The sequence below is a fragment of the Eutrigla gurnardus genome (assembly GCF_963514095.1).
Source record: "Eutrigla gurnardus genome assembly, chromosome: 18".
Lineage (NCBI taxonomy): Eukaryota > Metazoa > Chordata > Actinopteri > Perciformes > Triglidae > Eutrigla > Eutrigla gurnardus.
The window spans coordinates 5,426,991-5,448,437 of NC_139929.1; the positions used below are offsets into that span (position 1 = coordinate 5,426,991).

At 43.8% G+C, this 21,447-nt stretch overlaps 1 protein-coding gene across 1 annotated transcript in view; it reads right to left on the reverse strand.

Moving 5' to 3' along the window:
* The window catches only part of ptprn2 (protein tyrosine phosphatase receptor type N2), a 106,865-nt gene that overhangs the window by 69,725 nt on the left and 15,693 nt on the right, over positions 1-21,447 (reverse strand). The window contains exons 3-9 of the mRNA XM_084034213.1: positions 18,920-19,033; positions 12,532-12,767; positions 10,202-10,652; positions 9,782-10,078; positions 9,490-9,530; positions 8,551-8,963; positions 5,946-6,032 (exon numbers count right to left, since the gene is read on the reverse strand). Of these exons, the coding sequence (XP_083890339.1) occupies positions 5,946-6,032; positions 8,551-8,963; positions 9,490-9,530; positions 9,782-10,078; positions 10,202-10,652; positions 12,532-12,767; positions 18,920-19,033 (1,639 nt within the window). The remainder of the gene's footprint in view (positions 1-5,945; positions 6,033-8,550; positions 8,964-9,489; positions 9,531-9,781; positions 10,079-10,201; positions 10,653-12,531; positions 12,768-18,919; positions 19,034-21,447) is intronic.

Sequence of the window (21,447 nt, forward strand, 5' to 3'; positions counted from 1 at the left end):
CATATTAGAGAGATATAAACTATTTTTGGGGGGAATTTGTCAAATGTTTTATTATGTGTAATTCTACCTTCAATGCAGAATTTGCCACAATGCACAAAAGGGGGGGATGATGAGAAGCTGCAAAGTACCAGATATATCAGAAAAAGATGTGAATCATCATGAATTCTCCTTGAATTTGGCCAAAGACTGATGCTGAGTTTTGTTTTACCTCCAGTAACCCACCTGTACTCCCTGTGCCTACACTCTGCCTGGTCAAGAGTCAGCTACAGACTTCTCTCCCTGCAGGGCAGAATAAATGTCATGGGTTTGCCCATGAAATAAACTCTAACAACTCCACCAGACTCTGTGCAAACTCCCTGCAGTAAAAAAGTGCAATGCTTACAGACGAAAATACCCATGTCTACTGTAACCTCCGAAAATCCCAAATGATTGCACAGCATGATGCATTTAAAGACCAACAGAACAAAAGCAGTGACTAAATCGTCCTGTCTTTCAAAACAAGTTTCAAGAAGCCAGCAATAATGATATCGTCCCACACGAATAACGAGCGGCCGATCACTAACAAGCGTCAGATGCATCACTCTCCCACGTTGGAGGAAAATCCTAACAGGCCGTTTAGTGAGAAATGTAAAATGCCAGAAGTGAGCAATCAGATCGTCACTGAGAAAATCTGCATCTTATCAAGTACTGAGTCTTTTATTCAGTCCCAAATGTCTCTTTTTGTTTTAAAGTGAAGAAGCTCTCATTGAAGTGGCTGCATTTTTTTAACCTGTCATCCATACAAATTAACTAGTTTGAATTTTTTTTTTTTAGAAGCCTCGTTTTGGGGTTTGTGTTTTGTTTTTTGGGGGGTTGGGGGCGTCGAAATAATGACACTCATTTGTAGAAAATGATTTAAACAAACAGGCTGGTGTTAATCTTTAAAGCGATCTTTGGGCTCAACAAAACATTAATTCATAAAAGGACTTTTTTCGTTCTTTTTTTGGAAATCATGACATCTTATATCAGTGCAGATACAATATACAACTCCACAGCATGAATCTCTGTAAAATATTTACAGATTATACATTATACATAGTTAAAACTGCATAAACTGATTATCTTTTCCACTCAGACACACATGTATCATCACCTTTTGAAGTTGTTAAAAAACACCGGCTCATTAATAAATCTGGCAGCTATGGAACATCATCCATTTGAAGTCGTGCTTCAGTCGACCTAATGAACGTAAGTTCAATACTCACGCTCTTTTAGCTCTGTTTTTGGTCTCCACCAACACCTGGGGGATGTATCTGTCTCTTTAGCTGATAAATGCTCCACTTCGTTCACCGGCCAGTCTGTGACTGTGTCTGTCTGTCTATTTAGTGGTGAGTAGGTAACGTAAAATAGACTTTTGGAGGTTTATTTGCCGAAAACAGCTCTTGGAAATGACACTTATATAACCATGAAGCTGGAAAAATAAAAAGATTGAGCTGAAATATGTTGAAGTGGTATGCAAAGCTGGGTTTACGTTGGGTATTTATCTATTAAAACTTGCAGAAACAGCAGCATTATTGGCACTTAATCAAATTCAAACAGTGGCATCTGAGATATTTTACCGGGTGGAAACAATCCGAACTTCTGGATAAATAGATGGATGAGCAGATGGATCCTTAATTTCTATGATAATTAGTGACCATAAACTCAGTTGAGATCACTAAGCCATTACAGTCCATCAACATGTCTTCCCACTTTAAGTCCACGAACACTTTTAGTGTACTTCTGCAGACTGTGCGGCGGAGAGGGAGATCCATCAGACTGCCAGAGTGCTGTGACCGAGGCCCACTCGCCATCAGTCAGCCCGCTACAGAGGCGGCGACACCCACTCTGCCAGGGGGCAATGTGTGAGCCGATACTGCCAGACGGACGGACGCGACCATGCACGGTGCACACACACACACACACACACACACACACACACACACACACACAGAAATATGTCTTCCTCTAATACCTTCACCTGGGCTCTGTTTGCTCTCGTAAATGTCAATATTTCCACAATCTTTACCCCTGCCTCCATCCTCCCGGCTGGAGGTACACTCAGAGAACTCCATGCATCTCAAATTGAACTGACGTGATTTTTTTTTTTTTCTTCTTCCCATCAAGCCACACAAACCATATTTAAATATACTGTGAGGGGAAAAACACCGCCGCAGTTAGGAGATGCAGTTGAGATACGTTTTCTGGAGGACTTCACACCGTCTCCTGTGTGATTGGACGTGTAAGCTTGGACTTCATATTAGCTCTGCTGCTGGGACATGACGAGTGTATATGTGCAGACTGGTTGGCGGGACATTGGCAGTGTGTGTGTGTGTGTGTGTGTGTGTGTGTGTGTGTGTGTGTGTGTGCACAGACTGTGTGAGGACAGGCTTGTGAGTGTGTATCCCACTCCCCCTAGTGTTTCTGACGAGTAAAACACTTACGTCATCTGAAATAGAGCACATATTACCCCCCTCTCTCTGCCCATCATCATCCAAAAACTACAATTTCACATCTCTTTTGAAAAGAGAATATTCTGTGCTGATTACTGTAGCAGCCTTGAAAAGGTAATTGTGCTTGGCATCTGGAAAATCTCAACAACATGGAAACCTTCAGCCTCCTCTTCTCTTATTCTCCGTCTGAAATCCTTCGCCGCCTCGCCTGTTGTCATATCTGAGTATCTCCTCTCTGCCGTCTCCCTATCGGGGCTCATCAGAGCGAGCGACCCCCGAAGCAGGGCGCCGTGCTCTGACCCAGCTCTCGTACTTAAGCCGACTCATATTCAGACGGAGGCTTTCAAACACTCACCTGCCGTGGCCACACGGCAAGAGGCACAATGGGCTCGCATCACGCCCTCCGTCTTGGCTATTTCTACCCCGATGCACTTTCATTAGTTTGTAAGAGGAAAGAGAATGGCGATAAACAAGCGCAACAAAGAGGACATTTTTTCATTGTGTTTGTCGTCTCTGTATAGAATACTGTTATCGATGCGAGGTGTTATACAGTGAAGCTTAAAGGCGTCTGCCTGTGGCTTCAACACTGGCTTAACAGCTGCAATGCAATGTGATCGTGGATGTATGCTTTGTTGGGGAAACATACTCAGTATTGCCATTCTATGCTATTTGGTAATTCTGTGTTTGAAATCTTTGTAATTATTTAAAAAAAATGGTGGTATTTTTTCTTTTCCTGCTCATTTTACTGTTTGGGTCTTATTTCAACAAGTTTTATCATGTGAAGCACTTTGTGACTGTCTGTAAAAGGTGCTTTATCAAATAAACTTATTTTTATTATTTTATAGTAAAATCTAAGACACAATAATTGTATTACATTAATATGAAACTTTGAAGATTTAGATTTTACAGATATAAGTTATGTTATCTGATCTGTAAGTTGATAGACCTAAAGCAGGAGAAAGCAAAGACGAAGGAGGAAAACTACGGAGGCCTATTAGGGCCATTGTAGGAAAAAAGAAAAGAAAGAAAAATAGGGGAGGGGGAGGCAATATTACGAGAAAAAAAAGTCCCAAATCTACAGGAAAAAAGTTGCAAATTTACGTTCTTATTAAAGTTATAAAGTCATGAACTTGCCTCTATGATGCCTTCAGTGACCTAATGAAATTATACTTTTGTGGCATAGACCGCTGCCACCCGGGGGTCTCACGGCTCACTTTGAAGAGACAATTGCCCTGAATTGGGCCTATTATCACCTCATCCAAATCAGTATGTTGTTTTCTCCCTGACGTACCAGTTGGCTGCGTGAATAACGTGTGTATAAAAGAGGAAAAATAAACTTAAGAACCGCCAACCTTGTGCTGTGAGAACCCCGGGCGGCAGTCTATGCCACAAATACAACTGGATTAGGCTAGCCACCGCAGGTATCGTACACATCGTCTAGAGAGTTTCTTTATGACTTCAAAATCTTGTAAATTTGCAACTTTTTTCCCGGAATATTTGATAAAAGAACAATAAATTAGAAATGGACAAATAAATGAATAGAGAACTCCTGATCCAGCTCTCTCGACTTGACCTCTTCATCCCAGAGATTCTCTCTCTTTCCCCCCGTTATTGCTCTAATTGTTATTATTGTTTCTTTTGCGTCCTTATTTCTTATTTTCTCAAGTCCTGTAATGCACACATGCATGAAAATCAAAATGTATCTAATCAATTTGATTCAGGTACCTCCTGTTATACTGTGATGTATAGATAATTAGCTCTACCTCAACCAGCTACGACATTAAACCCTCTTACGTGTTAATGCAGGTTGTTTTTGTTGTTTTCTGTCTGACACTGGAGGCCACCACTCAGACAAAATGGAGAGAACTGCAATTTTGGAAGCGTCCGTCCAGCCATGACTGATAATGGATGGATCCTGTTTGCGATGTACCCACGCGTGTACAGATAACTATATTATATTCATAGTGAAGAACGCCTACAAATGGGCTGAATCTCAGGCAAGTTCTATAAGGAGCCTCTTGTTTTCTGTGATTTTTAACCACAAGATAATGAATCATATTGAATCTAAACGTATGGATGGCATGTCTGTGTGTTTAGATTTGAGAGACTAGGGAATTGTTCCTCACAGTTTAAAACAATCTGCATTAATGCATCAGTGGTATCAATATCCTAATACTTATTAGGAGCGTTACCCTGACAACAGTACGGGTCAAAATTTAGCAAATGTATGCAAAACCACATTATAAAATTCAATTCAATTCAATATTGAGTCTTTTGCATCACAAATAACAATCACCGGTTATAATTTGCCAATAATATAATATACAATATATACCTGTTGTGATTATACAAAATGAATACTTTTGATACTACACTGTACTGATACAAGTTGTATACTTTAACTTGTATTACTATTGTAGTGTTACTACTTTTACGTGAGTAGACAACCTGAATACGTCTTCCATCATATGGCGTTTCATCCGCATCCAAATAAAACCATCATTATCATGTTTATTTAATATTATCAGTTGATTCTGGGTGATATGAAATGTAATCTGGGCGTAATAACAAGAATTATTGACAGATCCTGGTGTTCCTGCTCATCCAAATTAAACCCAAAGCTTGAATTTAGAAGATTGGGATCAGAACGTCTCTTTGGTTGCATGTATTTTGAGGACACTGTGTATTTGCGTGGTTGAACTCCAGATACAGAGCGTACTGTCAGACAGCTCTCCTTCTCGGTAGCTATTACCCGAGCCAGAGTGCTCTATAGTTACAGTACAGCCGCAGACGGCAGTGCGCCGGCTTTGGTCTTTCAAATCCTGCGGGTGTCACTGAGCCACCCAGACTTCACCACTTCTCCTGCAGGAGCGCCTTGAAAGGCTTGTCAGATCGTAGGCGAACATATCGCCTCTGCCTCCTACATGGTCTGACACCGAATGTACAGCGGAAAAGTGGTACAAGCAACAAAAAAACACCCAACAATCCGGGTTCAAGGACAGTTCGCCCGCTCATTAATATATTAACCGCCTCCTGCTGGACTACTTCCTCCGTTTCCAGCTCTTGATCCTCGGCCGCTTCCCTTTTCTTTCTGCTTTGCCTCTAACTGTCGTTTGATGGCTCGACTGCTCTCTTCCTGACGAGGCGTACAGTGACAATAGTGGCGAGGCAGTGTTTTGAATACAATAGAGACATCAGTATGTGTCTGGAGGTAATTAGGCCTGATTTCTCTCCCTGTGGGAAGTCAAACACTCCAAAAGGTCAGAAAAACAACAAACGCCTACATTCTCTGGCAGCATTTTTCACACAAACAGTCGTTGCAGCTTCAGGACAAGCTTTCCTCAAAAGCACACGACAAAAAAAAGCTTTAAAAATGCTTTAAATGTGGCCAATTATCCTTTATGCAACGTATGCGAGGTAAATCATTCTTTGGGACAACGTGGGCATGCAGGAGTGTTTGTGTTTTGCACGTACGAGAGCTGGGTGAGGTCGGCGGCGTGGAGGTTCACCCTCTGGGTCAGCCGCTCCATCAGGTCGGAGCTCTGGTCATCGGTGAGCGAGCTGGTGGAGAGAAACACAGACAAGTTGGGAGACCCACACCCATCCAACATGCATGGAGCTATTCAGCTGTTAAAATGCTTTTTATTTTGTGCTACAAAATTCATACCCACAAACGGCTCATTGCACACAAGCACGGCCGTCCGAATGGATGTGCTGCACACACAGCACACACTCGCAGACACAAACATACACACAAAGGGCCATGCCAAGGGAAAAGGGATCAGCTGCCTCCTCAGGCTTGGTAAATCACCTGCTTTTTTCCCCACAGCAATGAGACAAACAATAAGGTGCAAATGGAACCTGCATGAGGTGTAATGGCTGTATCATATGGACGCGCCTTTTTCTCTCCCTTCCCCTCTCTCATCTTTCTTTTTTTTTTTTTTTTTTCTTCGCCCACGTTTGCTTTCTCTCTCCCGGCGCGCACGCTCAAAGTAAAAAACGCAGAGTACACAAACACACACACACGCGAGCGTGCACGCACACACACGCACTGCCCGGCGGCGAGATGAGAATAATAAGGTGCAAATGGAACGGAGGTGAAGTGTAATGGTGGTCTGATAAAGCCATGCCTCATCTCAGCTCAGTCCGCGGCTGCTCTCTCACTCAGAGAGTAAATCGCCAAGGAAATAGACCAAACAAAGGCAATCTGCAGGCCAACGTGCTGGATGGAGGAAATGAGAAGGGCACACACACACACACACGCACACACGCTAAGACACACAGAAAGCTAGTTTATTGCCGACAGCTTAACCTGGAATCACAGAGTGCCAAGTGACTGCAAGGTGACATGCACCGAGGAGTCATGGATCATAACGAGACATTGCTTCGGATTTTTGTTAGCAGAGATATGTGAAAATGAACCGGGGAACAATTCCACGCGATGGTGATACGACGACATACGTTTTTCTTTTTTCAAATATACTATAAAACACGTATTCAAGGTTAAATTAACCCGCAGTTATTTTGTTGTTTAGCCCGCGTTTGACACTAAAGCACAGCAGCTCCCCTCCAACAGAACTGTGTACGCTGCATGAGGATGAGGATGGGTGGCTCTTTCTTTTTTTTTCCCTCCACTTTTTTGAGGGGGGTTTTGAAAGTTAAAAGATTTGAACCGAAGCAATTCCAGACACGTTTGCATCCCTCTGCGGTAATTCTAGCAACCGGAGAGCTCCGGGAGTGAGTTGGTTGTTGATGCTAGTGCTTTTCCCCTTGGGTTTCTCCGTCTCTTTCTCTTCTATCCAAACCTTTCCAACCACCCCCTCCCCCCCAACCGCCGCCACAATGTCAGGAGCTGTCAGATAAGCAAGTTTGCGTAGCCTCTCTGCAGGGTGCGAAGGAGCCGGGGATAATAACCGTGCAATCATGAGGTCTGCAGCAAACGCAGACGGCTCTATAGGCCAACTATAGGTGACCGCACAGTGGGCCGCGGATAGACGAGGAGGGGGAGAGGATATTTTATCCAGAAGGTGACCCGCTCCTTTCCCCTGGCGTATGCTCACCTATATTTACGTCTTAATCTGCGTTTCTGTATGTGGGGCAATAAGGTTAGGAAGATTGTGCACCGCCGCACCTTCGCGAGCCTACGTGTGTTGAACAGGTGAAGGACAACGTGGCGACTTGATAAGGCCATAAAGGGATTTGAGAGAGGGCCAGGGGCGAAGACACAGTCGATAGGAACTTATCTTTGCTGAGTGTGAGCTGACGGAGAGGTGAGAGAGAAGGAGGGGGGGAGAACTTGGCTATCCTTCTTGACAAAGTATCATCATTAACGCTGTAATACAGCACGGTAATACCCACACACGGAGGGATTTATCACTCCTGCTCTCGTAATCAGGTGCCGCCGCACACTGAGGATTTCAAACCGCGGTATTTTCCTTTTTCATAAAGACGTGAATATGTGGGCGGTATTAGACAGAAACTGTGTCTGTTTAAAGGTTTTAAGTAACTGAACAAAGCAGATATACGCTCGGTTTAAGGTATGTAACGAGTCTGCCGTGAAACGGGTCCAATAGTGTGACAGAAATCTGGAGAGTGGAGCAATAAGCTATGATATGAAGATGTGAGCCACAACATCAAGTCAGTTCATAAGAGATAATATTATTCTGTAGCGTACTCAGTGTAAACCTCTTAGAGGACAGACAAACATCCCCATTCTGCTTTTGTTTGAGTTATTTTCATTCTATTTTACTTCATTCTATAGATGGTTAATGCTAGCATAACTTACAGTCATTTCAGTTAATTTAATATACTGTATGTGGATGTAAGTATATCATGCATATGTATAATATTTGTGTGCATGTGGATACATGTGAATATACAGTATATGTGGATGAATATCAATATCTGATTGATTTCAATAAAAATATAGACAAATTCAAAACAAAACAAAAAAACAAGTTTAAATAGAGATGATTGACATAATGAGGATGAAGCTCAGTGAATATGAGCGACATAGACATACATGTGAACACAGAGGACAGCTGTTTATGCCAGTATCGTACATGAGAATCATACTCACTCTGATCCGGTGACGATGTAGCCGAAGTGTCTGTCCTTTCCTCGGCTGGAAAACTCCTTCACCGCCACGTGGACCAGCTGAGTTTTGACTCTCATGTCCTTCTTCCCCGGCTCCTCCAGCTGCTTCCCCCCCGCCGGGGCCTGATTCCCCTGCATCCACCTCTGGATCTCCGAGTCCACCTGAGCGCCGGGACCATCGCCGGCGGCGGTTAAACGCAGGGCGGAGCCTTCCTTGGCAGGCGAGGTCTTCGCCTCCCAGCGGTGGGGGACGGGGAGTTGGCCCTGCGTCGTGCGACTTTGGACATTCTCCAGTCCGACCGTTTTGCGGAGGGGAGCTGATGGTCTGACCTCTGGAGCGTCACTGAAGGGCTCCAGGTTGAGGTAGTCCAGCAGCTTGGAGAAGAAGGCCGCGTGCTGCGGTAAATCAAAGATTTCTCTTTAAAATTGTGAAAGCAACTACACGATACAGAAACGTGACTTTTAGTTTCCTTTCAGAAGAGAGCTTATAAAGTTGTAAGAAAAAAAATTACCTTGAATAGAGACTTTTAATCTAATAGATATAGCAATCATTTCAAAGGTATACATTTCTATGTCTGAGTGGTGGTCCAAGGTCTAATGACATCCATTTACCACAGAAACGATTAAAGGGTGCATTCAGTAACTTCACCTACTTAAAAGTTCAACAAAATACCCTTGGAATCATGCAAAACTACTTTAAAATATTCAATTAAATACTAATGGCTGAGGGTAGACAACACTCAAGGAATGTGAAAAGGTCGTGCGGTTGCTTTCCCGTTCTTAAAATTTCAACAGTCAATGCTAGTCTTTCAAATCATCTCTATTTGAAGTAGCGTTCAAAAGTGAATAAAGTGTAAGTCTGGACATGTCTTGCTCCCTGAGAAACCAATTTGTTGGTTGAGCAGAGTAATTTTAAATTCACCTTGTCAACAGGCTCTTTGTCTGCACCGTGTATTTGTTGGCCTGGAAACAAACACAATTTATGTGAGCAGATTGGGAGAAAAAGACTGAAGTTCCCTTTTCATATTTAACAACGAAACAGATATGATTTAAAATGAAAAATACATTTGGCAGCTTTTTCTATGAGGATTATACAGACAAAGCATTATTAACGTATTTATAAGCTTAGAGTGCCTCATTATCATCCATCTATTGCTTGAAATAAACTCACACAATGTTGCCAGGTTTGATTCTCTTTCTCAAGAAACACTCACCTTGCGGTTTCATCACCAGTTTGACTTCCTGGTTTAGATCCTGCCCTTTGTCTGATTTCAGGCCCTGGTCTTGATTCTGTTGCATGACTGCCGATGGCTCCCTGTTAGCCTCCATGTCCCCCCTGGAGTCAGCGGCTCCTGGTCCTGGCTTGGCCCCAACCACGGGCCGCTCCTCATGCACCTCCTGCAGAGCCCCTGTGATGACCTCAGCCAGCTGGTCCAGGTCTTTGCCCATCAAAGCCTCCATATTGATGCTGTGCCTTCCCAGCTGGTTCACCATATTCTGCATGAATCGGTCTGGACAGGAGACAAAAAACGAGACGTATGCATTTACAACACAATTTCCCCTAAAAATCAAACAAACATACGGATAATATTTATATTGTGGTGCACATATGAAGGACAATGTGTGAAATGTACCGTCAATGGCATTAAGAGGTTCTTTGGCGGGCAGTCGGTTTGAGCCAGCCTTGAGCAGAAGTCTGTCCAGATTAGGCCTTTGGGTTTTGGAGCCAAAAGACACCCGAGTCTGTGGTTCTGTGTTGTCACTCGGAGCTGGCTGGATGTAGCTCAGGTAGCGGAGCTTTCCTTTGGGCCACGGAGACTTGGCACCCTGGACGCCCTGTTGAACACTCGGTACCTGTGCAAGAAGCTGCTCCAGATGTCTGGATAGCTGATTGCTCCTTCCTGGGTCCAGGTTGTTGGAGGAGGCGGCACTGAGCTTGGGGTGTCTGCCCTCTCCGGTCTGGGTGAAGACTTTGGTGACTGGGGTTTGGCCGGCTCCTTTCTGATGGCTGTAGATAGTGGTCTCCTTCCAGCCCTGCTGGGGTCTTGACCCGATGGGCTCCAAGCGACCTTCAGACTTTTCATTCTACAATAGAAAATGCCACTTTTAGACCATTGCTATATGTCAAACATCATTCATGTTCGTGGTGTGGTCCTATGGTTGCATTCATGACCCCCAGAGGATGAATAACAATGACTTTGGTGACTCCTCCAGCACAACAACAGCTTTACATTTGTGGTTAAGGCAGAAAAGTCTTGAAAACAGCAAGACATTCACGAATAATAAAACAATATGTAACTATGTGCATATACCTCCTCCTTATTATTATTATTATGAAATACCTGCAAAAACAATGACATTCCCAACAACCAAGGCTAGTTCTTTCTGTGTGGCGCTAATTAGAATGCTAACATGCTAAACTAAGATGCCAAACTCGGTGAACATACCTGCTAAACACCAGCATGCTAGCAGTGTCCCTGTGAACGTGTTAGCATGTCAGAAGCAGCTAGCATGTCCGTAGAAGCCAAGTAAAACTAAAGCGACAACAAAATGAGAACATTCCATGGGTCGTGCTGGGTCAGCATTGTTGTGACAGACTTTTAGTATAAAAAAAAAGGGAAGCAACCTGGGCTCAACCAGACAGGGCAGGATATGAAGAGGAATCCTAGATCAAAGACAACTGCCCTTGGAAATTGCATTATGGAAATCGTAGACGAGATAGTGTCACTCAAAGAGTAATTTCACGCATTTCCACAACAAACTTTAAAAGCATATCCCCTTCTGTCAGAAAAAAAAAGTAGCAGCAATCCCTTATCTAAAAAAAAAAAAAGAAAGAAACTATGAGTTATCTGATTTCAGATTGAGCCATATGAGCTTTATATTTGACACATGACGAATGACGTGTTTATATCACAATGCACTGGTAACGCGGGCATCTAGAGGCCTTTTCACCATTTGGCATTACAGTTGGTATTAACACTGGCACCGAAAATGTGTGATTTTGTTCTTCGCGCAGGAAGAGAAATCATTCTTCTCGTCTGAATCATAAAGACCCACGCTTAGACTCGGCATACAGTATATCCGATCTGCTGAGCAGCATTATTATCCGTGTCGCTGCAGCACTAATACTAGCTATCTCCCTTGGTGCCATTTTCTGTCCTTCAAATGTATATAGAGAAAATGTCAGTCTTCCCGAGCCCCGGCATACTGAGAGACCATAATGGCATTAGCGCAGCGAGGCGGGGGGTGCTCCGCCATTCACGCTAACCATGTTTGCCTTTATCCATCACGCTACACAACAAAGGAGCTCGCCTCATCAATAAGGAAGGTCCTGAACTCTTCAACTTTGCATTATGGCTGCACTGACACAGCAGCAGGAAGCGGCTCGGCTGTGAGGGATGCGGAGCGCGTTTCGCACAAAGCCGGGATTCCACCCCTAAATATGAGGGTTGAATAATGTAAAGAGCAGTGATGGAGGATCTTTGTGTAAAAAAGGTCTCCGCTCAGTGGGAGAGGGAGGAGAAGACAGAAGAGCGAGGGAAACAAAAGCGGGCGAGAGGACAAGAGGGCGACCCCGGCGAAAGACATACTGACTCTTTTACAAAAGAAATAGGAAGAGGCTCCGCAATAATTTAGTGTTTGTTTGTTTACTTTGTGGACCAATTCTACCATAACCATGGATCTAAATGCCATAACTTATTAAGACAGTAAAATATGGTACATTTTTTAAATGGTTTTAACATGTTTTAAACACTTTTTCTACAGCTAGATACCATTTTTTATTTTCCCATCCTCAATGTGCTTGTCTTTCAAACTATAAACCTCCAGTTTGTGGGTGGCTTTCTGGTAAAAAAAAAAGCCCAAACTGAAATAACCCTGATGACATTGCACAACTGTTTGCACACGTGGAAGTTCTCCCTGTGAAGAAGAACAACTACAAGCCCACAGTGTGTGAGGCTCTCACCTGAACGTTGGCTCCCTGTCGTGGGATTCCCGGTTGTCCGTCGGCCTGAGGCTGCATCAGGAAGTTCAGGTTGGTCAGGTACTGTTGAAGGTTTCTGCTCAGCTTCCTGTCTCTGGAGCTGCTGTAGGGGGTCAGGGGGCCTGGAGCAGGGGCCTGATGGTGGAGAGGAACGGTCCTCATTTTGGAGAGCTCTCTGGAGATGACCTGCTGGGTGATGTCGTCCTGCCATGTCAAACCTGGAAAAATATAAAGAATCCAAAAAATAAGTATAAACCCATTGGTCATGGGGTCTTTTAAATGCCTCTCCACTCACTGTAAAACACTACTTTGGAAGCTAAACTTCATTTGGTCATATCTTATTAAGACAAGATTTAAGACAACAAACATGTCATGTCAAGATTAAAGAATAGAATACAAAAAAATCACCTTGACGTTTTATTACAAACAGAAATGGGAGAGAGAATCGTGCGTGGATGACTGGAATAATAAATGGGGAAGTCAGGCTAAAACTCCCGACTCAAGTTCCTGGTTCTGTTGTGATAAAGATGAATATTGGAGGCAAAATGGCGAACCAGTTTCTTTCACATATATTAAAATATCTCTTTAAAATTCTTTTGGCAGCACGCAAGACAGCCATTACCTGGAAATAACAAAATGCAATACACTGGGAAAAAAACAAGACTACGATGTAAACATTATTTTAAATACTCATCTATCACACTGGAAATAATGTTTTTTGGCACAGTAAACAAAAGGGTAAGAGTAGAGGAGGTCTGAAATGACGACACGCCTAAATGACTACACATTCACACCCATATACACGCACACACGCACCACAGCCAGTCAACAAGCCCAGGGAGAATGTCACACTGCGGCCTGACGCCTTGCCAACATCTCTGCTAATTGCCAACACATAGTTGGGATGCAGAACTCCTGGGCAGGGGCAAAGCGCACTGGTGCCAGGACCAGATGGAGCTACCCAAGCAAAAAAAAAGATACCCAAAACATGGCCCCATTCCCAAAGAGCCAAGAGGCACAGAATTCCATCGGCAAAACAAAAAAAGCATAAAAATACCACACATATTACACTTTTTTTTTTCTTAAGGAGCCACTGATGACACTTCATTTCAGCACAAAGGCATTTTTTTTTGTTTAATGAGGAAGAAGTATGTTGCATGAAAAGGCATAGATTCCTCCCACGTTTTAATGCAATCAAACAATGCTGTTAATGACGTGGACATGTTTAATAGTGATAAAAATAACAGTGAGAATTTTCAAAAAACACAACAGAATGTCTTCATTACCCCGGCTCCTCACCCATATAGGCTCCGGGTGTTCTCATAGATATTCATAAGCGCCAGATGAGGATCTGAGCAATGCAGAGCAGCTACAGATGCCTCCAGTCATTCTTGGCAGCGTCGGACGCAGCACAAAGCAGCGTATGTTGCCGCTGTTCTGGAACGCGGCTCAGCCATCCATCCGCACAACAATGACAGTTAACTACCCATGGCTTAACCGATGTGGTGGATGCTTGTTATATATTAGCGCTGGCGATGATCATTAACGGCGTTATCGGGGCGGTGATTGGGGGGGTTCAGGTCTGGTTCGAGCACTGCAGGATCCAACTGGTTAAATGGGTTCATGGTGCACTCATTTCCATACATACCATGTTGTTGGGTGTCTGTGATTGGCACACTCCAGGGGGGGAAAGGTATGCCGGTGCATTATAAGAATCAAAATGAACTATTTTACAAGAGAAAAAGTCAAGAAAGAAAAGTGATGGAGCCTCTACGGTTGGATTCCTCTCAATCAACTTCTGATTACCCCGGCACTGAGGAGCTGAGTGTCATGCAAATTCACCTGGAAGTCCGGAGAAAGAGCAGGTTCCATCACCGAGTGTTGTTTATTTTATTATTTTTCTCATGAAAAGGATGCCGTCTCAGGCAAATGCCTCAAGTTAATTAACGCCTCGCCATTAGCGCAACAGCTTTCAAACACGCGAGATATTTCTGTTGGCCTCCTGTCGTGTTTTTTTTGTGTGAAAGCGAGAGGAAAGGGGTGGCCTCTTAAATATTCAAAGCCTATTAGAAGGGATCCCTGTCTACATGTCTCGTAGTTTCATCTGCCGGGTTTTGAAATGCAGATTTTTTTTCCCCTTTTTTCTTTACTTCTGTCCACCGACTGATTTTATAAAGGCATTAGAGGAAGAGAGTTTGAATAATTTAGCAGTGACTTCTACCTAATTAGCCCAAATGAATTGTGTCAATCCAAGTTTGATACAGAAATTCAACCAAATATGGCTACGTTATTGATTGTTTCAGCCAGCTTTTCCATCTCATTCCACCAGCAAATATCAACGTATCTGAATATGATGTTAACGCTGCGTTTTCTTTAACATTCGATCATTTTAAACACATTTACCCCAAAATCCAGACCGATATAGTTGGCTTTTTAAAACAGCACTTAGAATAAAATGCTCTGCATCTGGACGAAGTGTGACCGTCTGACCGCTTCCATTGAAGTAATTTCATATCGCCATTACGGCAAAAACAGCTGGCGAACATCTACGAGGACATAAACGATTATTTGCCTGCGTAGGAAATCATTTCACTCCGAATAAAAAAACCTTCAGGGGTTTTCTTTGAAATGATCCCGCCACCTTCACAGACACGGACACACACTGAACGGCTCGATAAAAGCACTCTTGTTTTCCCCTCATAACAACTCAAGTTTTCACATGGCACGTTAGTGTGTGAGTGAGTCTGACGGGGGGTTTTTTTTCTCTCCAGTACCACCTAGCAAGGTTGTCAAAGAACAGACTGAGCAGAATATGAGGAGGAGCAACAAAAGGTCTGTTTGTCGATTGTCTGTCAAAGAAGGAATGATGCAGGAAGCAAAGCAGCGTTCAGGTTTCAGTGGCATCGGAGTGACACGATGTCAGCTTATGGTCACTGATTGTCCCTGACTGATGCCTCCTGTCGATGGAGCCATAGTGCAAATGTCACAAAGCATCATCCTACTTCACCTGTCGGTACTGTGAGGGTATCCGCGGCTCCGCTAGCGGTCAGGGGGGGTCAATCGACCGCAGGTTAGCATGCTTTAACGTGATACGTGGAGGACGCCGGTGTTACACTCTGACATGATTCTCTGTGATGTTGAGAGGACAGAGCTCGATGTCAGAAACGCTGACCAGTAACTGAAAAATATGGCAGGAAGTAGTTTAAGAGAAAAACGGACTAAACCGATGCTAAAATACTCTTAATGGATCTTAAATCTACGACGGCTACGTACACGATATTGTGCTAAAAGACGGATGCTAAAGCTACTTGTCCCCGGGCTAACAGGCTAGCATCCTCTCTAAAATGGTAGATTTAGTATACGCTAGTACTATATTATAATAAAAAATATATTTAAATGTGATATGTTCTGACACAACCCTTTGAAGGTTTGGATGCTAACTAAAAAAACTCAAATTTAATCAAATACAAATACATTGGGGGGGTTTAAACAAATTTGCTCGATGAGATTTCTTAGGATAGGATGTAATATTGAAATTTTGAGATATACATCACTAGTATTAGGAAGTGTTGTGTGGTAATAAACATGTAATGCTAAGTAGTATTTTTTCACTTAACAAGATATCCAAGACTCATTGTCTACATCTCACTTGTACTTATGTTATATAAGGTTTTGACCCTGTGAGACTTGGTAAGATTTTAGGTTCTTGCAAATACATGGAGGTGTTCTAGTCATGATGAGGTAATGTAACAAACTAACCCCCAAAAATACCGTCGATAGCTCAAGCTAAGCCCTAGGTTACCAATGTATGTAAGCTAGTGAGTATGAATCAAATGGGTTTTTCATACAGGGAAGGAAATAACTGATTCTGATTGGTTTACCATGACATTCTGACCCTAACCCTGGCCAGTCTCACTCCTCATGCCTACACCTAACAAATCTAACCAACAAAGGTGATAAATACTAGCCAATGAGAGGGTAGAAGAGCGCCGGTCACACCTTCGCCATCCAAGGAAAAACTAGATGCCAATGCAAAGAGCTATGATTGGACATTTGGTGCTAAAGGGATCAGCAAACGTTCAATTAAATGCTCCATCGTTTTGTATTGTACCTCAGATGAATACATCACCGAATTAGCGGCCGCGTCTATCGTCACGCAATCCCACAAGCTCTGCACGCAACGCACGTATAGCGGCGCCATAATGAATCCACAGCGATATGACAGCAGCCTGGCTACGAGACGCGTAGACGCACGCGGTGAATACTAACGCCGCCTGGCTTCAGGTGTTGTGTAATAGAGCAGTCATTTGCAGTTGGATGACAGGGCCTCGCATTCAACAAGGTATTGTGGCGAGAACGTACTGCCAGACATTGTGCTCTGCCAACGGGGGACACATCCAGACAAACCCCAGCCCTTTTGTGCGAGGGTCAATTCCTATTGATCTGAATGACATTGGTGCAGTGAGCAGAGATTGTGCGATTTCTACCTGCATCTCAGATGCAAGATAAAGAGGATTGTAAATCGATTCCATTGATGTTCCTGGGGCGTCTTTCACCCCCTTCATCTCTTCAATTTAGGTTACAGTACAATGGTCTCAATAACCCCCGTCTGGGCTCGGAAAGACAAAAAAAAAAAACGTGTCGACTCTGTCTCGGAGATGACACTTCAATAGCTGTTGAGCTGATAAGAATAACGTGCCATCGAGCATTAACAGTGCATTGTGGACTCATCCGGAGATAATGCTCCGCGTCGCTGGATGTGATTCTACAAGACAGAAAAGGGGGGAAATGATTCAAAGTGATGATGTCATGTCTGCGGCGTCTGTAAACGGGTGTCTACAAACACAAGGTCAGAGTCACGAAGAAAAAGCATGTAAAGAATTTAAACACCTCTTTAACGGAGCAGGGGGGGGGGAAATTACACACTTGTCATCCTCCTCACTCTCATTTGTTTATTTCTAAGCAGTAATTAGAATGAATGTGTGGTCTCGCCTTTGCTTAATATTCATCACTTAATTTTTCCCTTCTCTCTCTCCCTCTCTTTTTTTTTTTATTTCCTCCAGCCAACTGCTTACTCTTAATGGTTTTCAACAGTGGTTCACGCCTGTTAAAAGATATTAAGCTCAGAGTGGCCTGCAAAGCCAATTATATTTGGAGGGCTGATGCTTGTTGGTCGTAGTCTGTGTTGAAGGTGTCTACTGCCCCCTGGTGGGCTGTAACTGTAGCTACAGGCAGCCAAATGTGTGGAGAAAATATCTAAATATCTGTATTAATCTTTTTCTGACAAGCATCCTTGAAACAACCATGTAATTAGTACTGATAATAAGGACTTTTAATTCATATTTATTCATCCATCGTTTAGTATCGAACACTTAACTTTGTTGAATTGAACTGAAGACTGACTTTACACTGTTTCACATTAGGACCAAATTACTTACTTACTACCAATGTCATCATTTGAGTGATATATTCCAACATACATAACGTTCAAGCTATTTAAGGCATTTTATGGGCAGACAATGTCTTTTTGTGTTTTGTTAGAAACAAATATGTGTGTTTTGCAGCAATGGATCCATAACAGCAGACTGTCTGGAGGCTCCGGTCATTTCTTTTTTTTTTGTTTGTTTTTTGGCCATGCCTTTTATAGATGGGGATGACATTGCAGAAAGGGCCGCCGGTCAGATTCTAAGCCGCTGTGGTGAGGACTCATCCCCGGTACGTGGGGCTCCAACTCAACCACTGAGCCATCCCGGCACCCTGCTCCAGTCATTTCTGTCGTTGAAACACTGAAACAGCCATCAGCGAAAAGAAGCTCTACCTACCACAGTCAGTACAAGACATGAATATAAAATCCCACATTAACGTGAAAGCACCGAGGTTGTGACTCCAGCGGGGCTCCGAGGTTGGAGACCCTTAAATCCCTGCTGTAACTTAATTCATAATCAGCCACATGGTTATTTCTTTTTATGAAGACGTCTTATTGTAAATGCACTGTACACCCCCCCCCCCCCCCCCCCCCCCAACATGTAGCCTGTTATAACAAACACATTAGCTGCTGTCAATGATTGAGTAGGAGAGAGCTCCTAATGTGATTACTTTGCACACCTCACAGTTACTCATCCACAAAATGAGCTCTAAATGTCCCACAAGCACACAAGCCAATTAGATTGGCTGCCGGAGTTAGGCGATGATGGCGAAACAATGGCCCGATATGAATCAAATGACCCGTTCTAGCTCAATGGTGTTGCACTGTGCTAGCCAAGGAGACAGCTTGGCTTATTTGGCTTGCGTCACACAATGGCAGTTGACAAGCATTTGCTGTACATGAGTGATAAAGGCTGCTGAATAGATAGATAGGGGGGGTACGTACCTCGGTGAGCCAGCTTCTGTAGGAGGATCCTGAGGCGTTGCAGAGCCGAGGATGAAATATCGTACGTGTACAGGTCTGCAGCAGCCAACTCCTGGCACCTCCCGAACACTCCATCTACAGAGGGAAGATGGAGAAAACTGTGGAAACAGCTTCATGAGGGATACGCTTTCATAGCTAAAAGTGAGATGCACCCATGAGAGAGACATTTTTGTTTTATTTTTAAAGAGAAATGAGTTGTAATGTGTCTCCGTACCTCTAACTTCCTGTTTTGGGGAGGGTAACAGCTGACATTTCTCCCTGTGTGACAGCACCGCGATAAGCAGCCGTTCATGGCAGGAAGGACTTTATCAGGGACCCTGGTAATCTCCCTCTATCAGCAGGCCTCCCGCCTCACTCAATATGCGTTGCTAGGCAACCCACGCCACACGAGTCCCTATCAGCCCCCATAATTCAATGGCTGGTCTAGACCTCAGAAAGGATGCTGAGGATCAGGGGGGGTCAGGAGGCAGCGTGCAGACGGAACGCCCGGAATATAAATGACCCACGGTGTCACCTTCTCTCCGCGGGGGAGATTGTTGTCGGCTATGCTATAAACTTTAATACACCATAACCAAAGAATACCTATCAGAGGATCTCTAGAGATGAATCCTGCAGATTCAGTCCGAGGCTCGTCTGTGTGTGTGTGTGCAGTCATGCAAACTACTGCGAGTATGTGCGAGCACGATTAGATGGGATGTAACGATGTGAATCAACGCGTTGTCACGCACCGCAGCATCCCATTAATTAGGCCCAAGATGTCGGACAATGGCGGCAAACATCACCGGTAGGGATGACACGTCGGGGAACGCAGAATGTACACAAACACCGATGTCCGCTACACGCATGCAGTTTCTACATCATTTAAGATCAATGATCTCTGAGTCATCTAATGTATATTTTGCCACAGAGAGAAAGAAAGAGACGCAGAGCTCCACCTTTGCTTTTTTATTTCATCTATTTAAACACCACTAAAACAGATATAATTACAGTGCCATGTTTGGTGTAAAAAGTCAGCAAGTGATGCTAACAAAGATAATGTCAGACGCTGAATTCAGTTCTTATTATAAAAAGGGAAGCGGGTGTTTCCCTGACTCCCCCCACCCCCCTCCGCCTGTGACCTATCAGATGACAGCTCCGTACAGGAAGGAGCCCGTGGGAGGCGGCGGATTAGCATACACAACACAGCATAACACTCGGGAGTTATTTTTGGGGGATCTCAGACGGCGCGGAGGGAAAGAAAACATCCCACCTACATCACAGACGTCTGGAATCACGAGGAGTCAGCTGGCTCCTCGCTCCTCGCCAGGTGACATGCTTAATATGATGACATAAGGTTGCCATAATAACGAATAAGCAGGTTTTCTGGTATGATTTATTATCCAGTCAGACGCTACAACAAACTCACATTATGTAAGGAATGAGGGAAGGCTGGTGACACAAGTCACGGGAAACTGCAGAAGGTTTGATGCCCTGCCTCCCTAATTGGTTTCCATGGCGACGGCTACTGTTTAACAATGCCACTTCCATCTCACAGACGCAACACAAACTCAGAGGTATTTGACAACAAGGAACTCCTTGTTTGGCAAACATTGATTTACCGAAGTGATGCTGAAGCGTTTTGGGCGCCACATGCCTGATGAATCACTTCATATTGTGTATTCACAACGTTGGATCATCGATAAACAATGGTTTATTGTAGGAAAGTGATTTTCTGACAGCCTTAAAACAACATTTATATTTTCAGGTGGGAGGAAAGGATGTTCAAATCTGAAACTAACGGGAATGCTGGGTAATAAAGCGTTCATGCTATAGATCTATAGGGCCATCATAGTCACGGCTATTTGGGAACGACGCAGAATCCATCAAACAGAACAGAACACAGTGATTTTCTAGTGATCATCTGTCAGGTTTTGGGGGGGAATATTAAGCTGAGCGTCACTGTGACGAACAGAAGGCAACTGCAATGGAAATCAACTTTGATCAATCTAATTCCTGATGCGTAAAACAGGCCACGGAATCGATCAACCCTTAGATGTACAATCGGTGACGTCCTCAGCCTCACGAGAGACGCCACGTCTGGATAAGTGGCGCGTCGACGGGACTAAAGACGGAGAAAAAGGAGGTGTAAGAGCTGTAAATCCAGACACCGGCTCTCCTCCCGCTGTGACAGACGGAGAGACGCTGCTGAAGCTAAAGCTATTTAAACTGTGAAGGCTAATGCTCTGGGATAACAGCAGCAAACACTAAAGCTGACAGTCAGCAAAGCACTCCTAAAAGACTGTACGCGGGGAGGAGGCGCAGACAGAGCCGGGAGACAAATTAAGACGTATTGGAACAGGTGTATTAGCTCAAGTCATGGAAATGAATGGGGGCCCGGATCTGTGCAGCAAGGCCGGGCCAGATGTAGTCCGCTAATGAAGAGCAGACACAAAAGTGATCAGGATAAATGAAGTGTTTGTAGATTATTCAGGTCTTTTTTTGAACGTGAA